Consider the following 26,592-nt stretch of genomic DNA (forward strand, 5'->3'; position numbering starts at 1 on the left):
CAACATTTATTATTTTTGGTACATTTAAAGGCAGAAATATTCTATTTACTGAGCTGTTTACATGACTCTGTTTAGTCTGGCAGCTTCAGGCCTCCGTACAGGTGAGGCTCAGTCACTGCAGTGCTCTGGGGCATCTTCATCACTTACAAACCACAGTCTGCCTCACAGCAGATTTTGGACTTCTGAGGCACTTTTATAGGAAAAAACAAAACCGTGATATTTCTTTGGTAACATCGTGAAAACTGCTGCACACAATAATGTCATCAACTCAAAAACAGCTTTTTACACATGATGCAGTTCCTGCAGTGAAGTATTTCCCTCCTTCCCTGCAGTAAAAGTACCACTACAACAGTATTTAAATACTCAGGGAGCCGATGTTCGTGTTAGTTTGCTGGACTGGGGCTGATGGTTGGTCTGGTCGTCCTTGTTTCGGCTCCTCGGTCCTCCTCGTCTTTTCTTTGGTGGTATGTGAGGTCTGATCTTCGCTCTCATGTGGAGAGACGATCAAACGAGGTAAACCGGCAGCAGCGTAAAGCGTTTGGTTTCCTGTGAGCAGGTGAAGGTTTGGCGTGATGCTCAGTGGCGTCCATGTTTCTTCTTGAAGAGCTTGTTAAAGGCGTTTCTCCTGCGGCTGCCGGACGACTCGCTGTCCTCGCCGGCATCTTCCTCCTTTCCGCCCTTTCTGGTGGGAACCTGGAGCCCCGCCCCCCGGGCACTGCCTGACGAGCTGGAAGAGGTGGACGACGAGAAGACAGCGGTTCCGTCTGTAGCGTCCGACGGGATGCAGAGGGAGCGAGTGGAGCAGGCGGAGGCGAGGACGGAAGCAGAGATGCCCCTCAGCTCCCCGAGGCTGGAACTCTTCTCCAGACCTCCTCCTCCACCTCCCATACCCAGCCTGGAGCCCGGGTCCTGCAGTGGGTGGAGTCTGGACGTCAGGAGGAAGGACTTTGAGCTGTGCTGACCTCGGGGGTCACCGTGAGACAGCGGGAGGGCGGAGTCAGAGTCTGAGCGGTTCATGATGTCCCTGAAAGAGAAAATCAGAAACAATGGTTTGTGTGAACATCATGCCTCGGCCCGATTGCTGAGACACTTCCCCGAGACGCTGGGTCAACATCACCAGCGTCTCGGTGAAGTTGCAGATGATTGGTCAACTGCTCGAGCTTCTTAGCCACCATTTTTAAAAATCAGAATCTGCCTCTGAGCAGCAGTTTGACAGCCATGGCTGGAATAACTGAGTACAGACCGCTGCAGTCATGGTCGACACATCGGTGACCGTCTGCCGTAACTGTGCTGTCAACACGACGCCGTAAACATGTACGCTCGTGCCTGAATCGCCGCAGTCTTACTAGTAACATGACGATGAACAGAAGAAACCGCCTCCTGCTACGTGTTGATATATAATGACTGGTTCTCAGACTGGTGGAAACGTGGCGCCGACACAGAAACGGCTGACTCGGTGCATTTATTACTGCAGCCCTGGAAAATAACGAGTTTGTAAAGCAGAAGCTTTGAATGAGGATGTTTTCTGTTAAGTAAACACAAAGTTAGAGGGAAACAACAAACCACAGAGACCCTGAAAGATACAACCAGAAAGAACATAAATGTTAATAACAGAGTAGGAAACTCTGCAGGAAACAGTGAAACATTGGGCCTCATTCATCAAGAGCTTTCTCTTTAAGCAAAGTGAGCCGCACCCCTGATCTCTTCTTACCTAAACTCTCAACCTGAACCGTTGAGGTTTGGAAGGAAATCAGTCAAAGGAAACAAATTCAGAGGAAGTCCTCAAAACTCTTGGATACTAACTCTAAGAACTAAAGAACGCCCGTAGAAGATCCTAAAATCTAAATTCAAAACATTTAAGAAACTCCATCTTATTCCATTTATCTGAGGTTGGGCCACGAAGGCAGCAACAGATTTCTCCCAGCAAGGTTTTCCAGTTAATCCTGGGATCTTTGGGAATAAGAAAGCAAACAGACATCCTGATGAATCAATCCAAACATCTAAAGGAGCAGTGGCTCCACTCAACATGTTAAAGATTCTAAACATCTCTAACAAAAGGCGCACATACACCAGTCGAGACAATCAGCAACGTGACAACGAAAGACCACCAACTGCTGCACTGCTTCCTGGAGTAATCTCACAGCACCTTTGAGGCCAGTGTTTGAAGCAACTATGAATAAAGGGTAATAAATAATAAATAAATAATAAAGGGTTCTATTGAAGGATTATATCCATGTTTGCATCAGGAGCCTAGTGACCAGCCTTCAGCTGCAGATCAACCAGTAAAGAGAAGCTTCATGTTCTTCCACAGCTCTCTCTTTGCCATCGTCCAGTCCAGTTCCCACAAAACTGATGGGACCAAACAATCCAAAGAGCCACCTCACCTCCACCTTCCTGTCGTGAAGAAGATCGCCATTGCTTGGGGCAACAACACTCCTCCAACCCAGACGACCGTTCCACCATTTAAAAAACAAAAAAAAACAAAAGACAACTTAAAATCTGGAGATACTTAATCATAACTTGGTTTCTCAAACAGAAACCCAGTTCTAAAGTTCCAAAAAGGACGACCTGCACTTTGAGCTCCAGTCGATAAACGTCACAGGGCTGAAGACAACAGGCAACCCCAGCATTTTCCAAAGGTGTAGGCACTCTGGTCACTCCAGGTAAGCTCGCAGGTCTTCACCAAGTCCGTAAACACATCGACTGGATGGCCTAACAACCTTTCCAGGGTTCAATTCAATTCAATTTTATTTAAAACGCACCAAATCACAACAACAGTCGCCTCAAGCTGCTTTATATTGTACAGTAGATCGCACAATAATACATACAGAGAAAACCCAACAATCATATGACCCCCTGTGAGCAAGCACTTTGGCGACAGTGGGAAGGAAAAACTCCCTTTTAACAGGAAGAAACCTCCGGCAGAACCAGGCTCAGGGAGGGGCGGGGCCATCTGCTGTGATTGGTTGGGGTGAGAGAAGGAAGACAGGATAAAGACATGCTGTGGAAGAGAGACAGAGGTTAATAACAGATATGATTCAATGCAGAGAGGTCTATTAACACATAGTGAGTGAGAAGGTGACTGGAAAGGAAAAACTCAATGCATCATGGGAATCCCCGGCAGCCTATTGCAGCATAACTAAGGGAGGATTCAGGGTCACCTGGTCCAGCCCTAACTATATGCTTTAGCAAAAAGGAAAGTTTGAAGCCTAATCTTAAAAGTAGAGATAGTGTCTGTCTCCTGAATCCAAGCTGGAAGCTGGTTCCACAGAAGAGGGGCCTGAAAACTGAAGGCTCTGCCTCCCATTCTACTTTTAAATACTCTAGGAACAACAAGTAAGCCTGCAGTGTGAGAGCGAAGTGCTCTAATAGGGTGATATGGTACTACAAGGTCATTAAGATAAGATGGGGCCTGATTATTTAAGACCTTGTATGTGAGGAGCAGGATTTTGAATTCTGGATTTAACAGGAAGCCAATGAAGGGAAGCCAATACAGGAGAAATCTGCTCTCTCTTTCTAGTCCCTGTCAGGACTCTTGCTGCAGCATTTTGGATTAACTGAAGGCTTTTCAGGGAGTTTTTAGGACATCCTGATAATAATGAATTACAGTCGTCCAGCCTGGAAGTAATAAATGCATGAACTAGTTTTTCAGTGTCACTCTGAGACAGGATATTTCTAACTTTAGAGATGTTGCGCAAATGGAAGACAGCAGTCTTACATATTTGTTTAATATGAGAAATAACAATTTAACATAAACCAGTGACACACTCCAGGGCCTGATCAACCCTGGCAGGAGCAGGGGCGGAAGGAGACCCTTTCTGGACAGATTTAATGGCAACGAACCACAGAAAGGTACCAACAATGAATAGATCAACCAGCATTGCTAATAATGGACCAGCAATGATGGTAGGAAAGAAGCTGCAGAACTCCATTTGTGGCTGGTCAAAACTAACAACTGACATGGGCCTTAAAATCCACCAAGGCAGGAAGAAGTGCCTCAGCGAGCTGAGAAAGGGGCCTCGCATTGACACATACTTTTTAAGAAGTCAAATCAGTCGATTGAAGTCCAGAGGCAGGAGAATCCCCACAGTCCTCAGGGCTTCAGCACCCTGTTCGAAGTTCATTGTCGTACAGACTCCCCCATAGTCTCCAGATCGGAACTCAGTCAAATCCAGCCAGTAGCAGTTCCCAGTCTATAGCTTAGCTAGCCACACGCAATATTAGATTCTCGCTCAGGGCCCGGCCATTTAATATCAGCCCCTAGCTTGGAGTTTAGCCACCAACAGCTAGCAACACACTTGTGTATAGATGTAAGCCAGCCACAATCAACACTATGTTCCAGCCCAGAGCTCATCCAGAAACAGTGTTGGAAGATTCTGTTGGCTGAGTCTAGCCACCCACTACCAGCAAGAGAAAGGAAGATGGACGGTAGGAAAGATCAGACTCTGTGGCCCAGATCCAGTGAGAAAAGAGAGTGGGAAACCATTGACTCGGAACTGGCTCTTATACTAGATCAACAAAAGGGTCCAGTTGAAAGGAAGCTGGAGAACCTGGGAACCATCATCTACAGCTATGGGGTTGAGCGATGTGGGGTAAAGAACAAGACTCAGAGACAGCAGAAAGACCCTTTAAACCAGTTAAAGTCCAGGAGACAGCGGGAAATTGATAGATTAGTGAAAGAGAGAAGACAACTGAGGAAACAGTGGAGGAGGGCCTATGAGACAGAAAGGGAGGGACTCACTGCCCTGCAGGAGGAAATAAAGCAACAACTTACTAAGCTGCAAAGAGTAGAACATGGCTATGGTTAAAAAGGGCTGACATCACTTGGGCAGCTAAGGCAGTCAGCTAACCGCGAGAGAAAAGAAAATATTCCGCTCTCCTCTCCTCTGCTCTTCTTCCCTTTTCTGGGAGGCAGTGGGGAGGTAGAGCGTACAGCCCGATCCGGCGGGGAGGTGTGGGAAGCGAGATCGGGCGCCCCTCTTCCGGCTCTCCACTCTGCTCTCTCCTATCTTGTCCCTTTTGTCTTACTCCTCTCTGTCACCTTTTCTATCTCTTTGAAGAAGTGAGGCTCCATACATGCTAAAGAGGTAAGCATTATTTCTCAGTTGCAGCGAATAGATAGAAAATAAACTGTAGGAAACTAAACAGAAGAAAGAAGAAGAGAAATAACAATTTAACATAAACCAGTGACACACTCTGGGGCCTGATCAACCCTGGCAGGGCCTCCTTGGATGAGGGCGTCTAGTGATAATGGCCGAAACACCCGATGAATCCAAGGTCCACTACTGATGACGTGTCCCAAATAAAAAATGATAATCTAGATCTAATCCCTAAACCTAACCAAGGAAAGAAAAAAGTAGATTAGCCTGCGTAAAAGACCAAAAGTTGAGGCATAACGATGTGTGCTGCTGGTAAAGTTTCTGGGCTGCCTTTCCTCATAACAGCCGTCGCTCAAGAGTCTCTCCATCTAAAGCAATGCATTATCAGGGACTGTAACATTGAGTGCTTTACTGAATGTGCATTGAAGGACATGTCCTGGTCAAAAATGACTCCAAGGTTCTGAGTTTCACAGCTGGGGTGGACGAGGTTAAGCATCAGGCTTTCAAATGAATTAAAAGTCTGTCTGGGTCTTTGGTTGATTAATAGGCTGGTGTGAAAAATTGCTGCCACACCGCCCCCTCGGCCTGTGCTTCGAGGTTTCTGGTAGTTAGAATGACTCGGGGGTGTTGATTCATTTAAACTAACATAATCATCCTGCTGCAACCAGGTTTCTGTAAGGCAGAGTAAATCGATTTGTTGATCAATTATTAAGTCATGTACTAACAGAGACTTGGAGGAGAGAGACCTAATATTTAATAATCCACATTTCACTGTTTTACTCTTTGGTTCAGATGTGGATACTGTATTGTTCTTTCTTTTTGATTTTTTTATGTTTAAGTTGTTTGTTGCTGGTTTTTAGTTTGTTTTTTGTCTTTTTGGGAGCTGACACAGTCTCAATGGAGATGGGTTTTTGGGGGGTAGCAGGAGGAGAGAAGCTGCAGAGAGGCGTGTAAGACTGCAACTCTGCTTCCTGGTCCCAACTCTGGATAGTCATATTTTGGGGGGTTTAATAAATTGGTCCATATTTCTAGAAATGAGAGCTGCTCCATCCAAAGTGGGATGGATGCCGTCTCTCCTAACAAGACCAGGTTTCCTCCAGAAGGTTTGCCAATTATCTATGAAGCCCACATCGTTTCTGGGACACCACTCAGACAGCCAGCAATTTAAGGAGAACATGCGGCTAAACATGTCACTCCTGGTCTGATTGGGGAGGGGACCAGAGAAAACTACAGAGTCCGACATTGTTTTGGCAAAGTTACACACCGATTCAATATTGATTTTAGTGACCTCCGATTGGCGTAACCAGGTGTCATTACTGCCGACGTGAATTATGATCTTACTGTATTTACGTTTACCCTTAGCCAGCAGTTTTAAATTTCCCTCAGTGTCGCCTGCTCTGGCCCCTGGAAGACAATTGACTATGGTTGCCGGTGTCTCTAGCTTCACATGTCTGAGAACAGAATCGCCAATTACCAGAGTTGGGTGTGTCGCCGAGTGGGGAAAACGGTTAGACACATGAACAGGTTGGTGGTGTACCTGGGGCTCCTGTTTAAGACTATGCTTCCTCCACACCGTCACCCAACCGCCCTCTTTCCCCAGCTGCTTGGGGTCTGCCGGGGAACAGCTAGCGGGGCCTACGCTATCTTCGGCTGCACCAGCTACAGGGGCCCGGCTAGCTACGGGTGAATGAAGGGTGCGACGCCGAGTCTCCAATTCAGTAATCCTGGCCTCCAGAGCTGCAAATATGCTACATTTGTTACAGGTATCATTACTGCTAAAGGAGGCCGAGGAGTAACTAAACATCTGACACAATGAGCAGGAAAGTGCAGGAGGGACAGGTGAAGTAGCCATGGTGCTAACGAGTCGGCTACGAGCTAAGCTAGCGAAACAGTACAGAGACAGTGAGTGAATACTTTGGCTATAAGTTAGGTAGTGAGCACACAGAAAGGGTGATTCAGATGAAGCATGTGAAGATTATACTATGAAAAAAGAACGTATTTTAAAGTTGTTAATTAAATTGCTACTCAGAAACACCACTGTGTTTGAGCAAGAACAGGAAGTGATGCTCTACCGCAGAGCGAGCGAACACCAAGTGAACACCAACAACTTTCAATGACTGTCGATCCTGAGCACTACTATACTTTAAATTCTGACAGTTTGTGACATTCGTAAACTCAAAACGTTCACCTAAATTCTGACTACATGAATATATGAACTCGAACCTTCAAAGCACTCCAGCAGGTGCTGAGGACTACGCTCTGACGAAGTCGACTGAACCACATCTGGTCCAGCAGCAGCTGCGTTTGACCAGAAATACAGACAAAGCTCCAATCTGGTCACATGTCAACTTCACAGCTTTCAACACCAGCTGAGGTACATCTGAACACCTTCACCGAGTCCCCTAAACAGAAGCAGGCTGGACCGTCAGACACCTGCAACACGGCCAGAAGAACCACGAGGTTAAAGAGAAGCTTCACTGTTCTACAGCCAGGACGGTGTCCATGTGGTTCCTCCTGAACCTCCCAACACGATGGATTCCAAACTCTAATATACTTTGACAACCTTTCCTTCTTCTATCAGCTGCTCCCTTTAGGCGTCCCACACAGATCACCTGCAGGCCTCCTCTGTCACACCAGCCCTCTGCATGTCCTTGAACTTGAACTCGAACCAATGAGTCTCATAAATTATCTCAAACCGAGGGAGGCCCACTGATTTGACTGCTTCGGTCTCGTTAGTGCATCAGGTTTGGAAAACAGTCATGCAGAGAAAAATACCGGAAGCTGCTGGAGCGACAGCGCTGCGCTTGACTCGTCGCCGCACCCCCCCCAGGTGGGAGGCTGGACGTCGCCTCCGCAGAGTGGAAGTAAGAAGAACGGAGGAACAGAGCAGAAAAGCGGGCGGTGCCCTCAGCGCATGAAGAAGAGTCAGAAAGTGGAGGAGAGCAGGAGAAGGTGGGGGGGTGAGAAAAAGAGGTGGGGGCGAGGGAGGGGTGAGACAGGGCGGAGGAGAGAGAGGGGGGAGGCACAGGGGGGAACTCCAGGTGGCCAATGGAGCGGCTGCGATTCTGCCGGCCGCTGGGAGGGCGGCACGATGTGAACGGGTCACGCCCTTCCTGTTGAACCAAGCTCCGCCCTTCAACCAACCTCTGAGAGCTGAAAGTGTTCAGGGCGGGGTCTCCGATCCTCTGTCGCAGGGGCATCACACTCTGAGCTGCAGGACAAAGAGAGTGTAGAGTTACACATGGGACTTTTATTTTGAAAAGTTAAAATGAATTCAGCTCATAAATAGAAGAAAGCAGTTTTAAACTAAAAAGGGTCACAAAGAAAAAGCAGAAAAATGTGCTTTTATTTTGAAATTTAGCACCCGAACCTTCAAAATAAAATCCTGTGTTTTCTTCAGTTTTCAGCTTTCACAACATTTTTCATGTTTCTTCTTTGAGATCTTTTGTTGTTCAACCTGAGTTCAATTTGTTTTTCTACAAGCGATTTTTTTGTGTTTTTCAAGCTTTTGCTGCATGAACTGACGTCACAGTCGAGCCAAGTTACAAAACATGTTCAGCTGCTATTAAAGTGGATGTTAGTGAAAGGAAGAGGCAGAAGCAGGTTATTAAAAGGAAGTGAGGGCTCCAGGACTTCAGAGAAAAAGCAGAAGAACAAACTGAAGTTTGAACATCCAACCACACGGGGGAGGAAGAAGATGAGGAGGAAGAAGAGAAACACGCGAGGAGGCATTCACAGGGACACTGACCGGTTTAATATTTTGAAACAGTAACTAAAAATCATTAATGCCAAACATAATAAACTTACTTACTGATTTTAAAAGAATTTTAAAAAATATTCAGATTCAAATCTGAATATTAATGTTACCCATTTAGCATGGCGTTATTTTTGTACCACTACTCTGAGCGCACAACTGTTGCATTTTGAGGAGAAATTTATTTTGAGCGAAGAAAAGCTAAATTTGAGTGAACAAAATTCATTGCTGCGTGCACAAACTGTATTTCAGTGTTTGCCATTATCCACACACACACACACACACACACACACACACACACACACACACACACACACACACACACAATAGCAGCCCCTCTCGCTCAGTTTGTGCATTTGCGCTCGCTCGCAATGTGTTGCTCGCACTCTCAACATTTCTGCCCGTGCGCGCTCAACTCTTTCTGTACACCGTTATATTTGTGCCACAAAACCAGCCAATCACAGACTTGGATGCAAAAAATTCTGATTGGCTGTTTTGGTCTCCAATCAGCTCGAAATGACGAAATGCAATATCCCAGAATGCATTTCGTCCAAAACTCAAACGAGGCAGTGGCGGAGGAACACAGAGTGGCGGAGTTTGAAATATTACTCTTTCTGGGTCACAAAATAAACTTTTAAGATATTTTCATGCGAGAATGGTGCTGTGTAAACTTCAAATATCTGCTCGATTTATCAAGACATCAGTGTACAGAAAGAGTTTAGCGCGCACGGGCAGAAATGCAAAAACCGAGCGAGAGGGGCTGCTATTGTGTGTGTGTGTGGATAATAGCAAACACTGAAATACAGTTTGTGCACGCAGCAATGAATTTTGTTCACTCAAATTTAGCTTTTCTTCACTCAAAATAAATTTCTCCTCAAAATGCAACACTTGCACCTGCACATTGTTTTTACGTGCGCTCAGAATAGTGGCACAAAAATAACGTCGTAGTTTAACTTAAAATTATGGGACACACGTTAGCCTGATAATCTAGAGAAGTTCATTTCTGGTCAAGGCTATAAAATATTAAAAGTTTGTATCCATTACATCATCATGTTTAAACACAAACTTGATGCTCTTTTAGATATTTTAGTGTATCCATGTTCAGAGAGGTCTTAAAGCCCAGGAAAAGGTAGACTACTCAATTTGACAGTTTGTCCACTTGTTAAAAAAAATTTGAAAGGTGATAAAATAAACCACAAAAAGGTGTGATTCAAAAATACAGATAAAAATGATCTTCATAAAAAATATATATTTATAAACTTTCCTAAATCTGACAAAATCAGTAGATAAACATTCACTTATCAGAATAAAAGTCTGACTTTAATCATGAATAATATGAATATTTATTGTGATTTGGTATTAACCTTTTTTATTATTATTATTTACTTTATCTTTAATAGCTGAAACAGGTAACTACATAAAGCTGGCACACTTACATTTGTACCTGTAGTTACATTGTAACATTAGTTTCAGGTGGAATAGCCGGCAGCTCCCGTGTGTTACGCAGTCAAACTGTTTAATATTCTGACATTTCCATCGAGGACTTTGAATCTAACTTCCTTGATTAAAGGAAAACTTTCTATAGTAAACTGCACTTCAAAGAAAAAGACTCTGTTCATGTGAACGTCTTCAAGCGGCTGATCAATACCTCTGTGTCTGAATGAAGAAAACTTATTCTGAATTTTGAAGAGTTTCCTCTGATCAGGTTTCCTTTGAAATGCTTTAAAGGATCTTAAATTTGTTTTAAGGGTGGGTGGGTTGATCGTACAGAGGTATGAACCAATCAGAAGAGAGGAAGGGTAAGGAAGGGGTGAGGCCAACCGGATTGTTTCCACGCTGACTGGGTGTCTGCGATGCCACTCAGGGGCCAGAGGTCGCTGACTCGCCGGTCCATCTGCCACGCTGCGTCTGGAAGGAGCCAATCAAGAGACGGCAAGAAAATAAGACCAATCAGAGGAGGCGGCGGAGACAGAGAGGGGACCACAGGTGAGCTGAGAGAAGGTAAGTCGTGATTAATTCTGAAGTTTAGGGTTTGTGTTTTTGTTGCATCATGTGACTCTGAAGAAGAAGAAGAGTTGAAGGAAAGTTCCACTGTTCTTAATTCAGGACTTCACCTAAAGATTTTTCTCTAACGAAATGATCAGAGAGCAAAAGTGTTTGAATCAGAACATCAAAATCTTTGTTTCTGAGTGTATAAGATCAGCTGATCTGCAAAAGGCAGCAGGTTAAGAGCCATCAAAGCGATCCTGAGTTAGCTTAATTAAACTAACTCAGGATCACAGCCGACTTTCCAACTGCTAGTTAAACTGACTCAGGGTTACTGTGATGACGTCACAGAGCAGACTTACACTGCAGCGTCCCCGGAGACAGGATGTCCTCGTCCATGTCATCGAGGTCATCAGAAAGGAGAAGGTGCTGAGGGGTCGGAGGTCGCAGCCCGAGGAAGGACGGGTCCAGGTTGAGGGCGGTGGCTAGCGCACCGAGGCCTGGATTGGTGACCAAACAGAAGCCCGTCAGAGACTCGATCTGCTGCCAGCGGTGCAGCTTCTCCCGCAGCGCCGCCGTCACCTCAGCCAGTGCCTGTCTAAGGAGGAAGAGAAGCAAAATAAGCTACCTGTGCAGGTAACACAGGTGCACGTGTAACAGGACGTATCAGCAAATGCATGTCCCACAGAGTGAGCACAGAGGAAAGAAACAGGAATATTTATAAAGAAAGAATTAGGGATGGGTATCGTTTAGGTTTTATCCGATACCAGTACCAAACCGGTACTTTTGAAACGGTGCCGGTGCTTAAACGGTGCTCAAACCGGTGCTTAAAGAATGGAGAACACAAAATTGGTCCAAAAACCTCTCATGTTTAGCTGTTTTTTTTTGTAAAAAGATAACAATGTTAGTCTTTTCTGCAGCTATAGGGCATATATGGTATCACTCTTGGCTGGAAGCAGTGCTTAAACAATGGAAAAAACACAAACTTTGTCCAAAAACCTCTCATGTTTAACTGTTTTCCACTTTTTCTTTGGTCATTTTAGCCTTTTTGGCCAGGGTGAAGGGAGTATCTGCCGTCAAACAAGAAGACAGCCGCATGTAACTACGACGGTGTTTGCTAGTTCACCTTACATGCATTAATTTAATAACGTGGTTAGCCTACTCAACGTAAATTACACACGAACAACATTAAGCTACTCACGCAGAGAAGAACGGCTGCTGCTGCCATCATCATCCTCATCATTTCTGCTACACTGGCAGGGCTAGGGGCCAGGACTCTCCTCTTCGGGTTTTTGGGGGATGTTGCTAACTCCAGGTCCGATAACAGGCACCACACCCGCAGTAGATGTGCTCGGTGTGAGGTCTCGCAGCAAGCTATCAAACACGGCGCATTTCTCGGCTTTAAAAAAAACGCTATGCGTCGCCTTTTGACCGCTTCGCCTTGGGCATTTTTAATCTGTAGCTCTGCTCTAAAAGAACCCCGCCTACTATCCTCGGAAACGTAAAATGATTGGCTAGAATTGGCTCAGGAAAAAAAAAAAAGCACCGAAATAAAGCACCGAAATGTGCGCTGCTTTTCGGTCTGGTTACTACCGTTTATGTCAGAACCGGTGCCATCATGGCACCGGACACCGGTACCCATCCCTAGAAAGAATAGTTCAGGGACTCCACAGTCACCTGTCCATCAAGCAGGCCACGCCCCTCCAAATGCCAACTCTAAGCCTTAATTTAATTTAAAACAGGTTATTTAGACAAATAATCTACATAGACCAAAAGTTTGTGTATCAGGCTGCAAACATGTTGGTTTCTGCTGTAAGGTTTAACATGGGACTCTATGGGGACTGACTCACTGCTGCCTCCGCTGGACGTCAGAGGAACTGCAGGCTTTGCGCTTACTCACTTGGCGGAGAGGATCTTGTGGTCAACGTCATCCAGCGAGGAGCTGTGAGCCACGTGAAACGTGCCGAACAGAGAACTCCTCTTCTTCTTGATCTTCTCTGCCTGAAACACCACCCTCATCATCATCATCAGTGTTAGAGTGTGCTTCTTTCTCACCGTAATGGTAAACCAATATCAGAATATATCGATTCTTTGCAGTTTACTGTGCTGCTCCTAAAAATCTATAAATCTTAGCTCAAATCTCATGACAGCGTCTTCATCATGTGTGCTTTAGCCTGTTTGTCTCACAGTTAGGATAACATCAAAATGACAAAATGTAGAAATGATGAGGACCCCTATATGGTTCCTGTATCATGTGTGAGGTGCATTCAAGGCCATCTCCCCATGCAGCCATATGTTGATCAAGGATTCCCACATTTAGATGCTCCCTGGAAGTCCTGCTCTGACCTCTTCCAGAGTCTCAACAGTGACCCTCAGCTTGAATATTTGACATCAACTCTTTATCAGTCAGGACTTCCACCTCAGCTCCCGTTTAGGAAAGAAAGCTAAATGCATGTTGTAAACTGTTGGCTCAATCCCGGATAAGCCCCCAACTATTTTTAACTATAACTAATTATTTTCCAGGAAGTCTTTGAGGATAATGAAGGATTTTGCTGCAGGAAACACACTGTCAAACCAGACTAAAGAGCCCGGACGACTTCCGATTTCAGCTCTCATAGTGCGTCTAAACCAAACATGATACAAAGTTTGGGTTCGTATTACACTCGTAAATATCCGCTTTCAGACTTATTAAAGTTCTGTGTTTCTGCTCAGGCCCCGTTTCTGTATAAAATGAAATTTGGACCAGTCAGCTCCAGCTTTCCTTGAAAGGCGTCAGTGGGCTTGTCTGTTTCCCTCATGCATCAGGATGTCCCCGTCTCTCCCTGACTGATGAACTCACCATGAACGACCCAGAGGACACCAACAAATCTAAAAGTTTGTCAGGTTTGGACACTTTCTGACTAAGAATTTGATGTTTGCAGGACATCAGAGCAGGTCTTCCAGACAGATCTGAAAGTAGAAGCAGGTCCAGAGGTCCTGGAGACGACCTTGAAGGGGATCAGGGACGGTTTTTGCTTTTTGGCTGTTTTCCACAGCAGGAAGTGTCCCTGACAGACGTCCATAAGAGAAACGTTAAATTTAAGCCAATCATCTTTGCATCTTCCCGTAGACGTGACTTCCTGCGGTGGAAAGCGCCCTCGGGTCGGCCGGGCTTCACTCACCCCCTCTCTGGCCTGTAGCAGCTGCCGCTCGGCACTCTGTTTCTTGATGTTGTAATACTGAACTTCGATTTCGTGCGTCAGCTGCAGCCACTTCTGCAGCGCCTCCGGAGGCGTCCAGCGGGCTCGCGACTCCAGCTCCCGCTCTGCCTTTTTCAGCACCTTGCGGACCTGCGGTGAACACAGAACAAAGATGAGCCGATGAATTGACGGAGGGATGGACGGGTGGTGTTTTAAACGGCCCCACCTGCTCCAGCTCCTCCTCGGCATATTTCTGCCGGCTCCGCTCGTTCTCGTTTCCCTCTCGCAGCTCACGAAGCCGCAGAGCTTCCTCCTTGGCCGAGTTGATCTCGTTCCTCAGCTCCTCCTCCACCTTCACCTTCTCCACCTGGACGCAGCGCTGCTCCTCTTGAGCCTGCTGCAGCCTGCCATGAAAAACAACGAGAGCAGCAACATGTCGGGTTAAAAACGGCTTCACCACTTTCCACCCGTGTCCCATTTCCACAGAGTCAAAGACATTTACTGAGATGCATGTTCGAGTGATGTTTGAGAATCGTCAAAACACGCCAACCCGAAAGTCTCAGCTGAGGTTAGCTGGCTTCTCCAGCAACGACCACACGTTCTGGATCAGATTCAAATCTGAGAGTTTGCAAAACATTAATTTAATAATAATTATACTTGTGGCTATGCTGTGGGACAGGAGCTCCAGCAGATTGGAAAACTCTCAGGCTGTCACCAAACTGCTCCCGGATCAGTGGAAGAAGTCAGACTTTGACGATGTTCTCAGCATGTCGAGCCCACAAACTGAGGGCAGCCTGCAGCTCTGAGGAGCTGGAGCAGAGGCTCTGATGAAGGATAACTCTGATGGTCCCTCACAGAAATGGCAAAAATCCCAAATAAAAACTGAAGAAACTGAAACTTCATGTCTGCACGTCGCAGATTTACTGAAGCTCACGTCTGACCCTCCTCATGGCCCCACAGTCACGTCGTTACGAAGGAGATCAGCATTTCCTGTTAGTACAGGAAGTCAGGTCAGCAGGGTCAGAGCTCTGAACTTTTAGAATGAAACTGTTTTTATTCCTACTCTATTATTTCCTTATTGACTTTTACTGATGATTAACCTGTGGAATTTCTTACTTATTTTACTGTTTTGTCAGAAAAAAAATAGAATCTGGAAAATATTCACAATGAAGAAGCTTGACTTCCTGTCATGTGACTGATGACTTCAGCATGCCAGTGCAGCAACACAAAGAAGCTGCTGGTAGTCTTCAGTTATCACTGATGGCAGCAGGAGGCGCTGCTCTTCCACCTGAGGAGACGTGTGTGTGTGTGTGTGTGTGTGTGTGTGTGTGTGTGTGTGTGTGTGTGTGTGTGTGTGTGTGTGGGGGGGGACCTATTTTTGGAGACAGAGGACAAACAGAGAGCAGCTGGGGGATTTCAGACAGGAAACAGAGCCGATGCTTCAATTGATCCCAGCAGATCAGCTGAGTGTGTAAAAGTAGCAACAACAGTAATAACAGTTGTGTGTGTGTGTGTGTTTTAACTCCTGATATAAGCTGACACAGGAGCAGTGAGGATAATGAGAGCCCTGACTGAGTTCAGTTTAACTGTCTGCAGTGTGCTTTGAAGCCCCTTCTGAGAAGCAATCGGAGACAGGGGGGAGGAAGAACTCCTCTTTAACATGAAGAGTTCTCCAACAGAACCAGGATCAATGAGGAGCAGCCGCATGTTGGGGGGCGTGGGGTTGGCTGTGCTTCACAGCCCCCCCGGCTCTATGAGAGACTGAGCGGGTCGTCCACTAGTGAGAGCACGCAGTGAGCAGGAGCAACGTCCCCGAGAACCACGGCCAGCGAACGCATCGCTGCATCCACACAGGAAGCTCGTCTGTCTCATGAAGAAAGTCCAGACCTGCAAACATCTGGAGCTTTATAAGGAACAGCTGGAGTCTGCAGCGTGTGGAGATCAGCTGACTTTATAAAACAAACACGATTACTATCAAGACAACTGCTTGCTGCCATGGCAACGCTATCACTTTGATCTGCAATGTGATCGCTGTTACAGCATGCCTGTGTGTGTGTGTGTGTGTGTGTGTGTGTGTGTGTGTGTGTGGACAGCCTCTGCAGAAGTGTTCTGTCTGAAGTCCTTTTATGGGCATGAGTGGCCAGCAGCTCACTCTGCGCACACACACACACACGCACGCACGCACGCACGCACACACGCACGCACGCACACACGCACGCACGCACACACGCACGCACGCACACAGGTTGCTTCCTTGTGCTGTCAGTTATAATAAAATGAGCTGCTCTGTTTTTTCTCTGAGCTTTTTTAAACAACCTGCCAAAACACAGAGCCACTACTGGGGGCGTGGCCTGTTTGATGACAGGCTGCAGCTGCGTGCTAGTTCACCTCTGGTCCTCTGGGCCGTCTTTGTGGTGTTAAATAAACCAATAACGTGGCTGCTGCTCATTTAACGGTTTAGAGCACGGGTGGGGAACTCCAGGACTCCAGGGCCGGTGTCCTGCACGTTTCAGATGTGTCCTTGATCCAACACAGCTGATTTAAATGGCTAAATGACCTCCTCAACATGTGTTGTAGTTCTCCAGAAGCCTGGGAATAACTAATCATGTGATTCAGGAGTGCTGACCCAGGGTGAGATCTAAAACCTGCAGGACACTGACCCTCGAGGCCTGGAGTTGGACATCCCTGGTTTAGAGGAAGGATTTTAATTGGATGTTACAACTCAGCAGGTACCTGCGTAAAGTCTGTAACTCCACCCTCTTGTCACAAAAAAACCCCCAAAACACAACATGGTGGCTAAAATGCTAATGTTACCTGCTACCATCTTTTATATACAGTCTATAGACCATGAGCTGAGTCTTGGTGTGGTGCTGGAGGACTCACTTCTCCTGCAGGTCGAGCAGGCTTTGCTCCGCCCTCTGCAGGCTGTCCAGGTCCTTCATCAGCTTCCCCAGATCGTCTCTGGACTTCCGGGTCTGGGCGTAGGCGAACCAGCAGCCGCCAAGCGCCATCAGGATGGACAGACCCAGCACCAGGTCCTTCCAGCGGCTCTGCCGGCCTGCAGACACACAGACATTACACACCTGCAGCACGCGCAGAAACACGCGCACGTGCACACGTGGCTGCACACACACCTGGCGGCGGTCCGAACAGCACGATGTCGAGAGCTTTGAGCTGCAGCTTCTGAGCGTGACTCCGGTCTAAAATCTTCAGCACAGACACGGTCAGGGTGGCGTTCTTCACCGCCAACCTGCAGGAAGTGGAAACACACGGCGGACACACACACACACACACACACACGCATCGCGCTCTGAACGTTTACACTAAAACATGCTGAACCTCGTGACCTCACAGCTGAGGACGGGTCAGGATCAGTGTCATTACTGCTGACTCACGGCGAGCGTCTGTGTTAAATAAAGATCGTGGTTACCTGGGCAGGGCTTGGCCATCCAGCTGGTGTCTCCTGAAGCTTTCGCTGTACTGAGGCAGCTCGACGCTGGCGAGCAGCCAGTCCTCCACCTGCTGCACCGTCCAGTTGTAGACTGAAAACACAGTAAACACACCTGAAGCAGCCGGCGTGTGTAAACGAACAGGAAACTGTCAGCGTCGCTGTGAGTGATGGCGGCTTTAAATCCAGCCTCTCCTCCAAAAATAGAGTCTGACAAACGTCGTGTTTTTGTTTCTGTCAAACTGAGCAGGAAGTCGAGGCAGCATTTTTACCCTCATCGTTTCTCTCTCCATCGTTTCCTTTCTGCCATCATACCTGCTGATTTTAACTGCAGCTTTTATTTTGAAGGGGTCAGACAGGCAAGTGCACCGCACATCTTTAACTTGGGCATGTGCTGGTGTGTGCGCGTGTGCTGGTGTGTGCGCGTGTGCTGGTGTGTGCGCGTGTGCTGGTGTGTGCGCGTGTGCTGGTGTGTGCGCGTGTGCTGGCGTGCGCGCGTGCACGTGTGCTGGCGTGCGCGTGTGCTGATGCCTGGTTGGAGGGGAGGTGACGGTGCTCCCTCGCTCCCGCCCACCTTCAGAGCCCTTCCAGGCGTTCCACATGTCCTCCACGCTGATGTGGGCGTCGGCTCGGTGGAAGCTGCTGTGTTTGGCTTTGGGGTTGTGATCCTTCAGATCCTCCCTGAGAAACTGAGAGCAGCTCACAGTTAGAGTCTGAGCCTGCGTGCACGCGTAAAGCTTTCGGAGCCTCATCTCTCACCTCGTCCGTCTCGGTCGCGTCCACCGTGCCGTCGGCGTCGTCGTCCATCAGCTTGTGGATGCTGCGGATCGCCTCGAAGCTCAGCAGGGAGTTCTCGTCCTCGCAGAGCTGCTGGTCTATCGCGCACAGATCTACGAGAGGAAACATCCGTCACAGAGTCACATCCCCGCCCACCGTGCGTGCTGTTGCGGTGGTCAGAGGTCACCGGGGGTCAAACACTGCATCGAGTGACACTTTATAAAAATGAGCCTGTAAAAACGTTTCCCTCCATCTTTGCAGGCACAGAACGTCTCTGACTGACCTCCTGCTGCTCAGGCATCATCCACGTGTGACTTCCTGTCCTGGTTTCAGTTCAGCTCCAGAGTGACCCGTCCATCACGGCGAGCAGGCCTGAGCTCGCCGTGATGGACGTCCACGCCACACGCAGCCAGAGACAGCTGCACGAAGAGTAAACATTCATCGCTCACACCTGCCATCTTTGTTTGGGTCACAGAACGGAGACACGTCCCGCAGGAAGTTATTTTAGGTCTGCTTTTAAATCTACTTTCAGTCTTTCTGTAACAGTTTCAGGGTCTGTGGCTGTTTCGTCTCCGTCTGTGATTCATTATTCTTTCTGTTTCCACCAAACAACAACTCACGTTCACATGAACGACGACTACGAGGAAGTAGGGAGCAACTGAAACTCACTTCCTGTTAGCCTCTGCTAGCAGCTAGCATCTGAGCGTCACCAAAGTCGTCATGACAACAGATCAGGATGATCAGTGTCAGTCCTGCTGCTCATCAAGGCTGTGTGACCATCGGACTCTGAGCCGGCTTTAACTTCTGAGGTGAACTAAACCCCACCAACCAAACCATGCACGACATCCGCCTGATGAAATCTGACCCTGAACTACAAATTAAAGCCACACACACACACACACACACACGCACGCACGCACGCACGCACGCGCCCGTTCAGGACCTTCATTGACATAATGCTTTCCCTAACCCTAACCATTAAAAATGAATGCCTAACCCTGAACCTAAACCTGACCATGACCTAATTGTAACCCTGACACTAAAACCACATTTTGAGCCTCAAAAAAGCTTCAAACTTGTGAGGACCGGTGAGTGTGGGACTGCTGGTTCTCACAAGTATAGTAGAGTGCAGATTTCGGTCCTCACAAAGATAGCTAGACAGGAACACACACACACACACACGTGGACACACACAGACACACACACTGTGACACACTGACACACACACACACAGGTTTTCTCTCATTAGCAGTGACACCACAGAAGAAGACCGGGATGAGGTGAAGAGCGCCGGCGTCTGAGGCTTAAGACGAGCAGCTGTGAGGACGGAAATACCCGGATAACTGGGAATAATGAGGATGGAGGTCGAGTCAAAGTTACACAGTCACTACACTTCCCATCATGCATCCTGCACAGCTTCTGCAAACGCATTAAGTGTAACAGCTGCCTTATTACCACCATCACTGCCTGTGGAGCTGAAACACCTTCAGGCTCTCAGTTTTCTCAGAGGACCGGAGCACGTTCTTCTCCATCCTCACCATCTCTACTTCCTGTCTGCGATCAGGCTGTGGGCGGAGCCTATCTGTCACCCTGCTTCCTTTGACACTATTAGCTTGTCATTTTCAGGAAGCTGTGGTGAGCTGCCAACGGCTAGCTCCCACGCTATCACTGCTGCACGGCTCTGAGACAACACATGCACGCGCGCACACACACACACACACACACACACACACGCACACACACGCACGCGCACGCACGCACACACACATGCACACAGACGCACACAGACACCGTCTTGCTGTCCTGCTGTTTGGTTCCTATGAAGAACACCCACAAACACGCTGACCGCACACAGGAAGTGCCGCCGTCCTTGGCAACAATAGCTGAGCGTCACGTCACCTCTGTCAGCCCGTGAAATAACTCTCGCCTCTTCGTGTTGCCCTGAAACACTGACTGCAGCGTGCTGGCTTGTCTCAGCATGCCGGAGATGGCTCTGAATAACTGCCTCTGCTTGATGAGCACATCTCATACTACGATGACAGAACGCCGCTGCTTTACATGACCAACGGAAGAACGAGCAGCAGATCATCGTTTGTCCTCTGGTCAGACTAGACATGAGCCTCGGAGAGAACCTCAACCACTAACACGTCAAACTCCACAAGCAGTTGTTTTAATGGAGGGGGCTTATTCTGCTTGTTACCAGGCCTGTTCTCAGATCTGTAGATCTGCTGTCTGAAACTGGCTGCTTTAGCTCCTGTCTCTTTAAGGCACCCCTCCTTAAAAGCCCACATTCTTATGATTGGCCTGATCCTGAAAACCTGCGGAGGGGCAGGTCCAGACTGCTTATAAAAGATGGACGGAGCTTTCACATCTGAAAACTGAAGCCAGTTTTCCAGTGTCTGCAGTCTTTCTAATGTCCAGTAGGGGGTGACCCTAAAAGAGAAGTCTTGATTGGAAGTCCATGAGCCAATAGCCTTGAGCTCAGGAAACACCTGATGAGTTTCAGGTCATGTAAGCACAAAAAACCCGATTTGGGTTCAGTTAGCATTTTGAACCAACCTTAGCAAAACAGGTAGCAATGTAGCAGCAAAGGTAACCTTGCTGGGTATCAAGCAATTTTCTCGCATTAGCCAGTAAGCTAGCATTAGTTTGTATGAACTGGAAAAAAGCAGGTGTTATTTAATGAAGCCCTGGTCAGTAAGGACAGGAGTCGACTCATGGACGGATTATTAGCCATCTTTATTCTAGCTAACGTTAGCTACACTAGCATGCTTGCTAACCCAGTCAAATTAAAAGCTACCTGACGTAATAAACTTACTGTCCTGAGTAGATAAGGTAGGCTAATTCATCCAAAATCTCTAGTATGGTCAGCTATCTTAGCTTGATAGCTATTCTACGTAAAACTCATAAACTATCTTACAGCTAGCTATCTAACCTCACCATGATGTTACTTGTATTAAAATCATCAAACAGTGTTGATTTTCTCCAGCAAAGATGTACAACTAACATTTACTCTCTACGGTAACGGCTAACATGATTAACAAGTGGTTAGGAAGCTAGCTATAACGGACTGGGAATGATTCAGGATTTTTTTGCTATCACGATGACTTCTAGCATAATTAATAACAGTATTTTGAGCCACTTTAATTTAAAATGAATGTAATCTAGAGTATCCTAAGATGGTACAGGAAGTCTTTTAATTTGAAAAGTAATCAGGATCTCCGGTTTGTTTAAAAAATAAAGGTTTGTTTTGTAAACAGTTAAATAAGAGGTGGCTGACATCATACATATGAACATCAGAGTGCTTCCTACCTGAGGTTGTGTCGCTGGTGGACACCACATGATGGTGATGCTGCTCCAGGTGGGCGTAGTCACTGCTTCTATCCAATCCATCATGAGCCTCAACACGCACGCTCAGCAGACACACACACGCCAGCCACACGCACACACACGCCATATCTGAGAAGGAAGCAGAAGAAGCCTTTCAAAATAAAAACTGGTTGAGTATGAGCCGCTGACACGTGAGTAGATGGTGCATGTTCATCATGGATCGATCTGTAAACTAACGAATCTCCAGCAGCTGCTGTCCCGCGGTCCGAAGAGACGAGCGCTTTTCGGGAAACACCTGTTTATTCATACAATCAGTCCCTCAGCCAATCAGCAGCAACACCACAATAAAAAGCTGACATTGTCTAGTCAAACAGCACCACAGTGCCTGTGAACACACACTTAGCAAACAACACCAGACTTCATTCAAACTGTGTTCACGTTAGATTTTATTCTGAAACTCCCGATCTTTGTATTTTAGGAGAACAGCACTGAGTGGGAAACTCTCTGCGCCTTCAGCAGAGAGAAAAGAGCAGAGGTAATCCTAACTTGCTGTTCAACACCATTAGTGACATTGTCACTCCTGCTCTACCTGTGGCTCCTATTTCATCTAATGAAGACTGAACATTTTCTTTCTTTTCTGCTTGCAAAGATTAATAACATAGGAATGAATTCTTGTCATTCAGCACCTGTTATGTCGATCTCCACCCCATCTCGGCCCGTCATCTAGGATACTTTCTCTCCTGTTTCACTACCTGAGCTGGTAAAACTAGTGAATTCAGTGAAAGCATCCTCTTGTCCTCTTGACACTGTACCTGCATCATTATTCAAAAATGTCTTCCAGGTTATTGGTCCATCTGTGCTCACTCTAATCAACTTTTCACTGGCGTCTAGTATAGTTCCTGTTAATATTAAAAATGCTGCAACTCTCCCGCTTTTAAAAAAACATCAGCTAGACCCGTCTCTTTGGAGCAGCAAGAGACCAATCTCCAAATTACCATTAATCACTAAGCTTCTAGAAAAGGTTGTGGCTAAGCAACTTATAGCGACTCTATAGCATTTGCGATAAGTTTCAGTCCGGCTTTCACAGAGCTCACTCCACGGAGACAGCCACGATTAGTCGACTAGTCACGATTACGTCGACTATCAAATTCATCGACGACTAATTTAATAGTCGACGCGTCGTTTGAAGCTTTGTAAGATCCCAAAAGACACAGGAATAAGTAGTAGGATTTAAGAGTGTAATAACGGACTGAAACAGAAGATGGCAGCACTGCATGTACAAGGATGCCAGCTGCCGTTAAACCCCGAAGAAGAAGAAGCTGTGTCCCAGAATTCATAGCGCGGCTCTGCTCAGTTTCCAACAATGGCGGCAGCTGGTTAGTTTTAATATTACTCTTATTATTCTTTTCTGGGTCACAAAATAAACGTTTAACATGTTTTCAGGCGAGAATGTAACTGTGTAAACCTCAAATATCTGCTCGGTTTATCAAGACACCACATATTTTCAAAAGCGCTCCGACGTTTTCGGAGACGTCTGTTACCCACCAGCTCGATAGCGAGCCGGGGTTCAAGGCTCACTAGAGCCGCTGAGAACACCGGACTCCCGGCAAATCATTTTTTTAAACCCACCGCCGTCTTTTACTACTGAGGTTAAACATGATATATAAGTCACTTAGATAACTTAAAATGTTATTGTTTGGCTTTTTTCAGTGTTTTATTTGTTCCTGAGTAAATCGGTTTGGCTCAGATTAAAGTTATAGTTTTTACACAGCTGAATAAACATCAAACAGACAACTGATTATCAGAAGTATGAGATGCTCGAGAATTTACTCCAGTGTCCTGTTATATTTTAGACAGCAAGGAGCAGACGGCTGAGTTTATTAACCTCCACCCAGACAATCTGCTAATTTCATTAAAATTTTATAAACTATCATCTTGTCTTTATTTTTAGTTAGCACCTTAAACACTTAAAGCTGTAAGCTAATGATAGTTATATAAGAGCAGATGCTGCTGGTCCAATAAGCTGTACGTTTTACGTCCAATGGATGATGATCTGATTAGTCGACTTTCAAAATAATTGTTTTTGGCAGCCCTAGTAGTGATGCAGGTCCTCCTTATGTTGACCACCACATCCTCCTCGAAAGGCTTAAACACTGGGTTGGTGTATCGGGTACTGCCTTGGAGTGGTTCTCCTCATATCTACATAACCGATCTTTTTCTGTGGTGGTCTCCGGTTTTGGGTCATCCTCTACCTCCCTTACTTGTGGTGTCCCTCAGGGTTCGGTTTTGGGGCCTTTATTGTTCTTAATATATCTTCTCCCCCTCCAGCATATAATGGGCTCTTTTGAGGACATTTCTTATCACTGTTATGCTGATGATATTCAGTTGTACGTTTCTTTTAAGCCCCAAGGATTTGTCTAAGCTTCAGCTTTTATATGATTGCTTAGATTCCATCAAATGTTGGATGGATGCAAATTTCCTCCAACTCAACGAGGGGGAAAACTGAAGTCCTCGTATGCGCTCCGGACAGATTTGTATCCCAGATAGTGAAAGCCCTTGGTCCTCTCTCAGTGTATGTTAAATCCTCTATCAGGAATTTAGGTGTCACTTTTGACTCGACTCTCACATTCGATGTGAAGTCTCTGGTTCTGTCTTGTTTTTATCATTTAAGAAATGTGGCTAAGTTCAGCCCTATTTTATCTCACTCTGAACTGGAGATAGCTATACATGCATTTATTTCCTCACACTTGGACTATTGTAACTCTTTGTTTATGTGTCTAAGCAAAGGTTCTGTGGATCGTCTGCAGGTTGTGCAAAACGCTGCAGCGAGGCTTTCGACTAAATCCTCTAAGTATTCACATGTGACACCGTTGTTATCTCAGTTGGCTTCTTATTGAACTCAGAGTACATTTTAAAATCCTGGTTTTAACTTCTAGAGCTTTGCATGGACTGGCACCAGACTACATCTCCGATCTGCTACAGCCCTATGTCCCCAGCAGGTCCCTGAGGTCATCTGATCAGGGCTTACTTGCTATGAAACAGACTAAGATGAGAACTAAGGGTGACAGAGCTTTTGCCACTGTGGCCCCAAGACCTTAAGAACTGTGGACTCAGTCGTTGTTTTTAAAAAACAACTCAAAACTCACCTTTTTAAACCTGCTTTTGATTAATTTTTGCATTGTCTGTTTTACCTTTTATTATTTGTTATCTTATGTGGAGCACTTTGTGACTCTGTCTAAAAAGGTTCTATATAAAGAAAATTTTATTTATTAATTTATAAGACCACTTTGAAACTGATCTAAAAAAGGAAACATTGTGAATGAAGTCTGGTGCTACTCGCTGTAATTCTGACGTATACGTACAGTACAAACACACACTGTTTGAGAGCACAGCACCAGACTTCCTTGGTAATTTGGCTAATTTTAGATTTACTCGAGTACAATTCTCTGTGTTTGGCCTTATTAAAAGAAGAAAACCACCCACAGAGTCTGAACACAAAGAACCACACTCCACTGAACTTCTTACTATTTTTAGACCACTTTATTTTCTGACACATTTAGTGTTTGAGAGCACAGCACCAGACTTCACTGACAATTTGGCTAATTTAGGACTGCGTTTATTCAAGTGAACTTCTTACTTTCTGGTTCTATTTTCATCAAACAAAAACACTGTACAGACACACTGAGGGCTGGTTTCCCACACATTCATTATTATATAATACTATATATAATAATACACATCTGCTCAAATACAACCAGATCTCGTGTCTGTCCGCACACTCTGAGCAGAACCAGGCTTCATTCACAATTCTGTCAATTTTAGCCGTACATTGACAAAGATAACACAGTGCTGTCCTGTGAGTGTTTGAGAAAACAGAACCAGACTCCATTCAAATTTCGGCCACTTTTAGAGGATTTATCTGGCTGTGGTTTGGCAGCTGAAACGGAGCACATGAGGCTGTTTGAAGCCTGGTTTGTGCTTCACCCGTAAGGACCGGGATTATTGATTATTGATCTGATCGTTTTACGCACAAAGCTGAGTTTGATTAAGGAGGAGGCGTTCACGGCCCGGTGCTCATCTCTTCAGCTGAGCCAGTCTTTTTCACCGCGTTTTAAATAACACAGCAGCACGTGACCCCATCGCTGATCTATCGATACTTTGCCGCTTTATCAATCACATGCTGCTTCCCGCGAGAACTTTAATTAACGTTTGTTTAAAAGGGTCAGAGGTCACACAGCTGTTCGGTTTCCCACCCGCTCGGTTTAAACCCCGAAAGTTTCACAAACAACTAAAAGCAGCTGAAAGTGAACGCCACGCACCTCTAATCCATCGATCCCATCTGATCAGCTGTGATCGATCCGGCTCAAAGCGATCAGGACAGAGAGAATCACGCAGTCTGCTCCGCACTCCTCCACCCTCCGACTCCAACTCCACAAACTGCTGCTGCTAAAAGCACGAAGATATCCGCCTGTGCCGCGTTCACGGACCCACAGAGAGCTCCGAATTCAAAAACCTCAGGATATATACATTTTTTTAAATCAAAAGGCAGCGCCCAGCTGCTGCTGCGGGGTGACAGCGCCACTCTGCGGTCAGTCAGATGAAGTGCAGCTCGCCCAGAGCTCACGTCAGTGCTGACAGGAAGTGAAACCTCGAAATAACGCGTCCAAAACACCGGAAATGAAAGCAGACTCCGCCAAAGTGCTGAATATACAAGTGAGACCAAAGAATTAGAGGGTTCATCTCCGTCTCCCTGTCAGCTTCACCTGCAGCTTACTGGCCAATCAGATCCCAGAAAACGGCCTCACGCTTCCTGAGAGGTCAAAGTGCAACCTGTTTCACTCCTGAAACAGCGCTGACACTTTATTAGGTACACCTCAGTATCACCAGCCTGGAGCTGCTTTCAGCCTTCATGGATTCAACGAGCTGCTGAAGATCAGGATCCGTGTTGATCTGACATCATCATGACATCATCACACATGCTGTTGTAGCCATGATGACAGTAAAGCTGCTCTACTGGTC

General features: G+C 46.3%; 1 protein-coding gene across 2 annotated transcripts; it reads right to left on the minus strand.

Moving 5' to 3' along the window:
• Positions 1–5: 5 nt before the first annotated feature.
• Positions 6–26,050, minus strand: LOC134636374 (stromal interaction molecule 1-like). Of its 2 annotated transcripts, XM_063486333.1 has the most exons (14): positions 25,893–26,050; positions 21,556–21,702; positions 18,226–18,356; positions 18,041–18,155; positions 17,449–17,560; positions 17,153–17,268; positions 16,902–17,076; positions 14,245–14,422; positions 14,001–14,168; positions 12,740–12,840; positions 11,202–11,437; positions 10,675–10,761; positions 8,244–8,310; positions 6–1,024 (listed from the first exon to the last, which is right to left on the minus strand). In XM_063486333.1, exons 2-14 carry the CDS (start codon positions 21,698–21,700, stop codon positions 577–579), a joined length of 2,079 nt encoding a protein of 692 aa, XP_063342403.1. In that variant the 5' UTR covers positions 21,701–21,702; positions 25,893–26,050; the 3' UTR covers positions 6–576. The 2 variants fall into 2 exon arrangements, with proteins under 2 accessions (XP_063342403.1, XP_063342404.1); XM_063486334.1 differs by lacking the exon at positions 10,675–10,761.
• Positions 26,051–26,592: the final 542 nt, after the last annotated feature.

The sequence above is a fragment of the Pelmatolapia mariae genome, linkage group LG10_11 (genome assembly GCF_036321145.2).
Source record: "Pelmatolapia mariae isolate MD_Pm_ZW linkage group LG10_11, Pm_UMD_F_2, whole genome shotgun sequence".
In the NCBI taxonomy this organism is placed as follows: Eukaryota; Metazoa; Chordata; class Actinopteri; order Cichliformes; family Cichlidae; genus Pelmatolapia; species Pelmatolapia mariae.